General features: G+C 33.9%; 1 protein-coding gene across 1 annotated transcript; it reads left to right on the top strand.

The window, feature by feature from the left end:
* Window positions 1–125: 125 nt before the first annotated feature.
* Window positions 126–10,405, top strand: cdc45 (CDC45 cell division cycle 45 homolog (S. cerevisiae)). The gene is made up of 18 exons (XM_042761642.1): window positions 126–318; window positions 611–670; window positions 1,538–1,630; window positions 1,793–1,930; window positions 2,119–2,291; window positions 2,361–2,420; window positions 2,521–2,569; window positions 3,366–3,427; window positions 3,700–3,750; window positions 3,829–3,948; window positions 4,268–4,399; window positions 5,175–5,273; window positions 5,363–5,524; window positions 5,654–5,792; window positions 6,682–6,765; window positions 6,923–7,040; window positions 7,119–7,196; window positions 9,958–10,405. Exons 1-18 carry the CDS (start codon window positions 268–270, stop codon window positions 10,020–10,022), a joined length of 1,734 nt encoding a protein of 577 aa, XP_042617576.1. The 5' UTR covers window positions 126–267; the 3' UTR covers window positions 10,023–10,405.
* Window positions 10,406–10,811: the final 406 nt, after the last annotated feature.

Below are 10,811 nucleotides of genomic sequence, written 5' to 3'. Positions count from 1 at the left end.
ATTTTGATTTGCTGTGTATCTGTATCTGATTGGACAGAAGAGCCGCTCGCTGTCGCACGCCATTGGCTAATGTATCCAAGTCGTTTTTCAATTGGTTGTTTCTGCGAAGGCCGAGCTAAACGTACAAAAGCGAATTTGGCGCCAGAGACGAAACACGGAAACCTTGAGTTTAAAACAACAAGGACTTTGTCGTGAAACATACGTAAACGTTATAGTTTTTTTTTTTAAAGATATATATATTTGGACTTTATAAGCTTATATTTTAACATGTTTGTGACCGATATTCGAAAGGAATTTTACGATGTTGTCGTTAATCAGGTGCGTAAGTTAAAAGCTCGTTTGCTGGAGGCAGAAATGCTGTTGATATTTACTAAATACATAATAGTTTTTATATTAACACTACAATTATATGCTAATGATTTAGTGTTATATGCTATAAAGTAAATATTAATTTGTAGTATGTTAATGTTGTATCTTATGTTACTGTTACACGCTACTGTATTGTTGGTTGAAGTTTGTAGTGCAAACTCTTTACTTACAGTTAAATACATATTCGTAAACTACTTTGTCTTTCTTAAACTTGCATGTTTTCTTGTTTTTATATCTTTAGAGAGTGGCCCTGTTCGTGTCTCCTGATATTGATGCTTTGTGTGCCTGTAAAGTTCTGCAGGTTAGTCATGTCATAAATTCATATGCACATCATAGTGTGTGTGTGTGTGTGTGTGTGTGTGTGTGTGTGTTGAAACATTCATTATCAGAGTTACTCTCTGATAATGAATTTTTCAACACACACACACACACACATTATGATGGAATGGTGCACAGAATGTAGTATGATTATGTGATGTAGATATTCAGATGTTTATGTAGTACTTGTTAGAGATCAAACATGGTTGTTTAGTTTGTTAAAAACAGGGGTTTTTAATCTTTTAATATTATGGACTCCCAAATATGATCATCTGTGTGCAAGAGGCCCCATCATAAAAAAAAAAAAAAAAAATTAAAGACCTAATTAATACTCTGAAAAAATATAATAGCAAATATGTGTAAAATATTATTTGTGAAATATTTAGTGTGTATCACGTAACCTCACTGCGTGTTTTTTTTCTACTCATTATTGTACTATACTGTTTGATGTATTTAATTATTTTATTTTTTTTTAACGAAATATGTAAATATAAAATAAATTTATTTAAATCAAATAAATAATCAATTCAATAAATATAAATATTTAATTTAATCAAATATCTTATTATTTATTTATTTATTTTACATTTTAGACCTTAGATTTTATTTTAATCATGTTTTATTTATTTTAAATAATCTCTTAAATTTTCAACTTAATATTAATATATTTATATTTAACATTACATATTTTACACTGATTTTCTCTAAACTTTTCCACGGTCCCCCGGCACTTAACCCATTCTGAAAAAAAATAAACTATAAAAATCAAAATATACTCACAAAAAATCACCACATAAATACCCACCATTTTGTTTATATCCATTTCCTGTGTACCTCCAATTTCATCCAGGCTTTATTTCACTGTGATCAAGTCCAGTATACGCTGGTTCCTGTGGCAGGATGGCAGGATTTGGGGACCGCCTTTATGGAGCATAAAGAGCAGGTACCACTTAATGCTCTGCCATAAATGCTGTCTACGTTGGCATTTTTAAAACCCAGCTTATATATCAACTGTTGCATAGCCTGTTATTTGGTTAGCAGCCACCAGCTTTTAAGTCTAATCTAGAAGCAATTGTTGTTTGTGTCTGTATGTTTCTTCTTCTAGTACCAGTATTTTGTTTTGATAAACTGTGGAGCAAATGTGGACCTGCTGGAGACCCTTCAGCCTGAGGAAGACTCCGTTTTCTTCATCTGTGACACACACCGACCTGTGGACGTGGTTAATGTCTACAATGACACACAGGTACAAATGTTCAGCATTTTATTTGCTCTAATGCATCTTGTTATATATATATATATATATATATATATATATATATATATATATATATATATATATATATATATATATATAATAGATTAAGCAAAATATAAACCATGATGTCACCTCATATGAAAAAAACTACGACGATGATAAAGAAGCTGCAATAGATTAAGCTCCTGATAAAGCAAGATGACGACCTTGGTGTTCCGTCCTACGATGACATCTTCCGCGATGATGAGGAGGATGAAGAAGAGGGCGAAGATTCTGGAAATGAAAGTGATGGCAGTGCAGAGCCTTCTGGGAAACGACGGCGATATGATGAGGCTCGTTTCATAATAATGTCCTACATGTTATAAGTAGCTGGATTATTAATATCCAGGTCCTCTAATGTATGTGTTAACTGCTTCAGGATGCAGTTGGAAAGGAGAATAGAACGACAACGGGCCAGACGGGAATGGGAAGCTCGAAGGTCAGTAATTATGAACATAACAATCACTCCATAGTACAATTGCCAGTGCTGACGCATCTTTGTGTGTTAACTACATTCTGGAGTGTGTTTGTGTTTGCAGGAGAGAGATTCTGTTTGACTACGAGCAGTATGAGTTTCATGGAACATCAGTGAGTAACATTCATGCATTAATGTATTTGTGACAGATTAATTTGAAGATGAAGGTTTGATTGGTAACTAGGACTCTGCGATGGGACTACAACATGATCAATATATCAATGTCTTTAGGCTTTTAACTATATAAAATATCATTTTTGTTCTAATGAATGTAAATATGCACTAATTAATATAACAATAAATTGTGATTAACAGCATTATTTACATGCATATGTTTTTAAACAATGCTATGTGGGACTTCAAAATATTTCTAGATTATTGCATCAGTGTTTTGAAATTCAAAATTAGAATTTAGATATATAATCTAATCTATATAATTTATTTTGACATTGTATGGGTTTGATCTGTATGGACATTTTGTGCATGTCTTAAAGGGATACTTCACTCCAAAATGAAAATTTTGTCATTATACAATGTAAGATATTTTGGATGAAAACCGGGAGGCCTGTGACTGTCCCGATTTTCATCCAAAATATCTTAAATTGTGTTCCGAAGACGAACAGAGCTTTTACGGGTTTGGAACGACATGGGGGTAAGTGATTAATGACAAAATTTTCATTTTGGGGTGGAGTATCCCTATAAGTTACTCTGTTTTAAAACTGACATGCTCTAATACATTTGTTGTATAACTTCGTATTGCCAAAACAATATTTGTAAATATATTATTTTTTAAATATTTGTCAGTTATTAATTTCCATGAATATTCAATGTATCACTTCGTACTACTGTTTACTACTTGAATAATCATTATTTTACACAAAATTTGCAACCACTTTATTCTATTTTCAGGCAGCATTGGTGATGTTTGAGCTGGCCTGGGTCATGTCTAAAGACACCAAAGACATGTTGTGGTGAGCTTCTTATTTTATATTACCTATAATAAGTCACAGTACAAAAAAAATGGAAACAATTTGGTGTAGGATTTGCTTTGAAACGATTTTCACTCAGAAATTGCTAGTGAATTTCACAATGACAAATTAATGAATTGAATTTAATGCTAAATTACATAGAAGGATTGAAATCGTATTTAAAATGTACTCCAATAATCTGTTTACAACTTTGACAAACCATTTCACAGTGTATATTTGTTCTCTGAACTGAAAACTCGCTCTCTGATTGGCAGGTGGAGTGTCATTGGAGTGACAGATCAGTGGGTTCATGATAAAATCCCACAGTAAGAATCTCACCAATCTCTCCGATTTTCTCATGACTTTTGAAGCAGATGTTTCAAATAACCTTGTTTCTTGTATAGCATGAAATATGTGACAGACATCGCCACCCTACAGCGCCACGTGTCCCGACACAACCATAGAAATGAGGATGAGGAGAACTCGCTGTCCATCGACTGCATGAGGATCACGTTTGAATATGAGTATCCTTCTCCATATGATGTTTGATTTGTCATGAATGAGTGTTCAGACAGATTGCTAGTGTACTGCTTACTACATACTGCTTGAAAACAGCATGCTACATTGTTTCATGCGGTGCAAGCTTAAATTTTTTAAGTGATTGTGTTGTACCTTTGCATTTAATTTTGTGTAAAAATGCCTCAACTTTTATATAACGGTGTGCTCTGTGCTCTAAAACATAATATTCATCAATAAAAAAAATAAGAACAACAAAAAACATGAACATGCATGATGAAGAGCTCTGTGTAATGAGTGTGTTTGACCCTTGACCCCATGTGTCAGTCTGAGGTTGGTGTTGTATCAGCACTGGTCTCTGTACGAGAGCATCTGTAACTCCTGTTACACCTCCTGCAGCTTTAAACTCTGGTCCATCAACGGACAGAAAAAACTCCAGGAGTTCCTGGCAGACATGGGGTGAGTGGACTAATCTTATTCTTCCTGCTCTTAATGCTCACAGAAATACTTTGGTTTAATGGTGTAAACAATTTCAGTGTTTCTGCTAAAGCAAGAAGCCATTTATGGCATATTTTCTCCTGGTTAATCATGGTAAAATCTTGCCTAGGCTCCAAAAACGTACTGTTTTTATGAAATAGCAGCAGTAGAAATATGATAAAGATGTTTAATAAAAAGTTAATTAACTTTGAGGTTTGTATTAAGGGAATAGTTCATCCAAAAATTAACATTTGCTCAAAATTTACTCACCCTGAGGTCGTCCAAGATGTAGATGAGTTTGTTTCTTCATCAGAACAGATTTGGAGAAATGTAGCATTCCATCAGTGTCTCACCAATGGATCCTCTGCAGTGAATGGGTGCCGTCAGAAAGAGAGTCCAAACAGCTGATAAAAACATCACAATAATCCACACCACTCCAGTCCAGTCCATCAGTTATTATTAGGATTATTGTGATGTTTTTATCAGCTGTTTGGACTCTCATTCTGACGGCACCCATTCACTGCAGAGGATCCATTGGTGAGCAAGTGATGCAATGCTAAATTTCCACAAATCTGTTCTGATAAAGAAACAAACTCCTCTACATCCCGAGGGTGAGGACATTTTCAGGAAGTTGTCATTTTGTTTGAACTATTCCTTTAATGCTCAATAAAATTTTATTCCAGCTATTTTACAATTTGGCACATCCAATCACATTTTAGAGTTATAAATATCGTTTTAATAATCATTTTTCCCTCAGTCTCCCACTCAAGCAGGTGCGGCAGAAGTTTAACTCCATGGATATGTCAATTAAAGAGAACCTGCGTGAAGTCATCGAGGAATCAGCAAATAAATTCAGGTGAGAGAGAGTCAAAAGAAAGATTGCACTTGCAGTAGTCAGTATCTGTCGTGTGTTTAAACTTTTATACTTTGCTTTTTCCACCTCAGTATGAAAGACATCCGTGTGCAGACGTTCGCCGTAAACTTTGGCTTTAAGAACCGGTTCCTGGCCAGTGATGTAGTTCACGCTGCGGCCGCCCTGCTGGAGAATGTGGAGAAGGATGAAACGCCAGCGGACAACTTCATCAAAGCTCTGGACTGTCTGTCCAGGTATGAAACGTGGTTATTATAGTTAACTAAAACCATCAAAAATCATTTTCATAGATATTGTGTCAGTGTGGATTCTTAATGTCAGTTTTTATTCGATAACTGTCTCTTTTCTCATCGGTGTCTCTGCAGGAGTAATCTGGAGCGGTTGCATTTAGGCATTGATCTGGCCAAGAAGAAACTGAAGGCCATTCAGCAGACGGTGGCGAGCTGCATCTGCACTAACCTCATACTCTCACAGGGGCCTTTCCTCTACTGTCATTTACTGGAGGTATGGATCAAACCAGATATCTTCAAGTTTGCATTTCTGGAGTGGAGCAAATTAATGGTTTATTTAATGAGTTAATGAGTGATCCTGTGCTTCCTTTTTCTGGTTATAATAATAATTTCATATCATTTCCATCTTAAAAGTCTTTGTTTTCCATCGGGAGTCACATTTTTTGCACGTTTTTTTCATATCATCTTCATGAAGGAAAAGTGAATCTTTAAAGGAATTTTACTGCACAACTGTAGAGTTAAAAAATAATAAAGGCTTTAAAATATTATAAGTGTTTAGAAAATGTGTGTTATAGACGACCTGCCCTCAGAGGGTTGGGGGGGGCGTGTCTTTGTCACCTTTTTCACTCATGATGAGTCTGCGTCCGTGTTCTCTGTGAGTTTGGGTCACTTGTAACATGCAAATGAATTTTTTTATTTTTACTGTTCTGTAAAATAAGATTCTTTTTTTCTTCTGCTTTTTTCTTACTCTTCAATGTTATTGTAATGCATTAGTATTATTACAATAGTAATTTATTTATTTATTTATTTATATAATAAAGCAAACACTATTATTATTGTTAAACACTTTTATAGTATGATCGTATTACTGTAGTAATGTTTGATTTAATTTAGTAATTTATACTAAATATTTAATAATAATATTTGATTATTAATAATAGAGCTTAAAGATGCATCACACACACACAAAATGAATTATATTTAATTATAATAATTTATTATAATTCCTATTTTATAGATAGAAAATTTATTATTATTATTATTTAATTTTTAACTCTGCCCGATTCTTGTTTCACAAAACAAAATTAAATTTTTTAATGATACGAGGGTGAATAAATAATTCCTTTTATTGTGTTGAAACCTATTTGTTTGTTTGTTTGTAGGGAACACCAGATGTGAAGCTGTTTTCTAAACCTCTGGCTCTGACCCTCCTCTGCAAATATCTGCTCAAAGCATTCATCTGCTCCGTAAGTACATGTGGGCAACAAAAATCCGGAATGAAAGAAGTCATTTGTTGTGATGTGTCTGAGTTTGTCAGCAGTCACATGAAGCTGCTAAGCCACAAAAATCTCAAAGCTAAGCACGTTAAGCACATGGCAGTTCTCATGTGTGTGTGTTTGTTAGACGAGGAACAAACGCTGTAAGATTCTTCCATTGATAATGGCGGCTCCTCTGGATGTGGAGAAGGGAACCGTGATCGTCCTGGGAATTCCACCAGAATCAGAAACATCCGACAAGAAAAAGTGAGTTTGTTTTATACGGAGGTGTTACGTTCTCCAGTTTTGCAACAGTGGTAATGCTAATTTTTCTCGTTTCCTTCATTTCTTTGGCCGGGCTTTTGAAAAGGCAGCTGAGAGCACCAGCTCCAGAACTCTACACGATCATTTCGACACTTCAGGTAAGTCACTGCAGCACAGCATCATGGGCTGTGATCACACACACATCAGCACACGTCAACCAGTAGAGGGCAGAGCAGATCAGAGCTTCTGTAATGTCTGTCTGCTCTGAACACTGCTGTGTGTGTGTCAAGAGTTTGGATAGCAATCTGCAATGAGTAGTAAATATTTCTGAAGAGATTAAGAAAATGTGTTGAAATATATTGTGATATTGAAGAACTTTTATAGTTTTTATTAATATTTTTAAATAGTTTTTGTTTTTTTATTTTAATTATAGTAATTTACTTATTTTGCCTTTTTTATTAGTTTAATTTTTTTTTTTTACTTTTTTAGTTTTAATTTAAATTTGTATTATATTTATTAAAAATTGTATTATTATTTTGAGATTAAGACAATGTGTAGGAAAAATATTGTGATATTGAAGAACTTTTATAGTTTTTATTAATATTTTTTGAATAGTTTTTATGGTTTTTTTATTTTAATTATAGTAATTTACTTATTTTGCCTTTTTTATTAGTTTAATTTTTTTTTTTACTTTTTTAGTTTTAATTTAAATTTGTATTTATTAAAAATTGTATTATTATTTTGAGATTAAGAAAATGTGTAGAAAAAATATTGTGATATTGAAGAACTTTTATAGTTTTTATTAATATTTTTAAATAGTTTTTATGTTTTTTTTTAATTTTAATTATAGTAATTTACTTATTTTGCCTTTTTTATTAGTTTAATTTTTTTTTTTTTTACTTTTTAGTTTTAATTTAAATTTCTATTATATTTATTAAAAATTGTATTATTATTTTTAGTAAATCAAGTCGAACTAAATACAAACTTGACAACTGGGGCTGCATCTACACTTCTGTGCTTAATGCAGACATTCAATCTTTTAACCATATCCAAACACACGACTCCGATATCTGCGTTTACATTAACTTCCACTCAAACTATAATGATTTCTTTGGTGGCTTTCAACGACACATTTGACGGTAGCAGTTTATTTTACAGTCCTGTTCCTCATGTACATACTATGTACTTATTATAGTAATTACAATAACTATGTAATAACTAGGTACTAACCCTGAACCTACCCCTAAACCGAACCCTACCCCATGTAGTTACCTTGTATTACCAGAACTTTCTTAGATAAATACACTGTAAGTGCACTATAAGTACATGTAAGTACACGTACTTTAAAATAAAGTGCAACCCATTTGACCCTCTGGTTATGAATAGCCATATATAAAACTATTAGTGCTGACAAAATTAGTGCGTTTCAATTTAACGCGTTAAAAATATTTAACGCAATAAATGCAGGGACAGAGCTAAGGTTGGCCACCCCACTCACAACTGCTGCTTCTGTGTCTCTTTTTTTTTTTTCTTGACAAGAATTGCTTTTATTTTTGACCACATCAAACAGGAGACTTTTCAGATGCGCACTCCAACTTCACCTCAGCGTCAAGCACTAGTTAAACGAGCAGGTGACAAGGAGCTTCAGAAGAACAGCAGTGAACTGCAGTCAGATGAGATGTTTTCAGGCCATTTGTCAGTAAAAACCAAATTTCCTGTCCTGTCAGCCGTTATACTGTGCTCATAGCACGTGCTGTATAGTTGCACACACAAATGCAGTGGCATGCTGCATTATTAAAGCGCGAATGAAACTACGTGCATGCTATGTCATATTTATGTCGTCAGTTAAGAAATAAAAGTTACCAAAAAGGTGGTTGGTTTTCAAAACTGTCCTGGAGCAGCCCAGCACTGTCATCTAACACACCGATTCAACACGTCAGCTCGTTATAGAGACTTTAAGACCTGAAGTGACTACTGGCAGACTCACTGAAGTAAGCCAGAAAAGGTAAAGAGTTGTGAGAAACTAGGATGCGTGTCAGATCCGCGTCATGTTCAGCAGCAGCAGCTCTTAAAGCAGCCAAAATAACCTTATAACAGCTGCTGTGATGTCTGTTCATCAGATAACAAATGAAAAAATAAAAAGAGCAAATCAATCACTTTTGTAGCTTTAAGGATTCATCTATATTTAATTTAGAATTTAGTGTTTGATAACTATAAATATTAGGGGAAAAACAGTTTCTACAGACATCAGTAGTACTGGTATCAGTGATACTCGACTTCAGTCATAAAAAAGATGCTATTAAACAAATAATAAAAATATACTGTTCTTTGTTTCTACATTAATTTGAAGATTGAATGTGAAATAATCGCAATATAAAGGTATATTTAAAAACTTCAATGTTAGGTGTGTTTAATCACGATTAATTTCAGAAAAAAAAAAATGTGTGATTTGATCTTTTTTTTTTTTATATCAATTGACCACACTAAAAACTATTTATAAAATTCACATTGGATAGTTGTATGACTTTAATGCACACCAGATGTGATTATTACAGCGTGTCACCCTACTGGACACCAGTGCCAAACTTAATTTCAAAGCCAAATCTTGAATAAATTCATCTTATGTTACATGGAAAAATGTGTTGAGGATGACTGTATTGTGACAGAACAGTTTGCATTAATTGTGCAATATTAACACTTAAGTTATTTGACATGCACATGAGCTGGCGTTACATTCACTCGTTCTGTCAGCGTCTCGGTCGATTTTCCCATCATTTCTATCAGTTTGGTGCTAGATGCTTTCAGCTCTGCCAGGCCCCAAAACACACACACGTGCACTCGTGTGCATTTATCAATATGCCACAACAGGTTATGTGAAGATCTCTCTCTCTCTCTCTATGTCTCTCACTCTCTCTGCAGTTATTGAGCTAAAGATGGAGGACAGAGGGAAGTTTCTGGATGCCCTCATCACCCTGTTGTCATAAAGGCCCACTGCATGCTGGGAATGACTATCAAACTGCCCACAGAAACTCTGGACATGTATATGTGTGTGTTTTGAGTCACTTCCACAGAACACTGAAGTGGAATTTCACAGCCCTTGAGTAAACAGGTTTACGGGGGTCACAGTCAGTTTGGTGCCAGATACCTTCACTGACCTTCACCTTGACGTTTATACTGTCTGCAGCCCTTCCTGAAGACTTCAGCATAACCTCAGAGATCAGCTGGTGTTTTGGTCATGTGCTGCCAGACATTTCTGTTTGACTGTACAGGCCTGATTTAACTGTGTTTTGTGTCGTGTCATTTAGTATGTATTTGTGTGTGTGTGTTTTATATGAATTCAAATAAATGATTTTTATAATCTTTTGAATATGTAGTATTCAGTTTGACTTGCAATTCAGTGATGGTTTCTTATTAGTCTTTTTTTATTATTATTCTGAAATTGTAACCACAGTAAGATAATCAGTTAAAATGAGAGTATTTTTTTATTCAAGCCTTTTTTTAAAGCACAACATAAAAAGTTTGCCACATTTTACTTCCATAATGTGATGTTTTCGAGTGAAACAGGAACCAAAAAAAGGATTTAATTTTTATCTATAGTTCTTTGAAGAAACATGTCTTTAAAATGTTTTAAAAATTAAAAGGCCGAGTGGTGTATACTGAAACAAAAAATTATGAGCTTATTAAATTGATGAACGATTAAGACAAACATGTTTTTCATGAGGTTAACCTGTAATATTATGGAATGTAATATGAATAGACAACTCCTATTTTAT

The sequence above is a fragment of the Cyprinus carpio genome, chromosome A8 (assembly GCF_018340385.1).
Source record: "Cyprinus carpio isolate SPL01 chromosome A8, ASM1834038v1, whole genome shotgun sequence".
NCBI classification, from domain to species: Eukaryota; Metazoa; Chordata; class Actinopteri; order Cypriniformes; family Cyprinidae; genus Cyprinus; species Cyprinus carpio.
The sequence above is the reverse complement of the archived record's forward strand: the minus strand, read 5'-3'. Positions and strand labels throughout refer to the sequence as shown.

Excerpts from the sequence above, each read along its gene's own strand:
- cdc45 (XM_042761642.1), top strand. The coding sequence starts at position 268 with ATGTTTGTGACCGATATTCGAAAGGAATTTTACGATGTTGTCGTTAAT. Across the intron at positions 319-610 it reads ACGATGTTGTCGTTAATCAG|AGAGTGGCCCTGTTCGTGTC; the intron begins GTGCGTAAGTTA and ends TTATATCTTTAG. Across the intron at positions 4,400-5,174 it reads GAGTTCCTGGCAGACATGGG|TCTCCCACTCAAGCAGGTGC; the intron begins GTGAGTGGACTA and ends TTTTTCCCTCAG.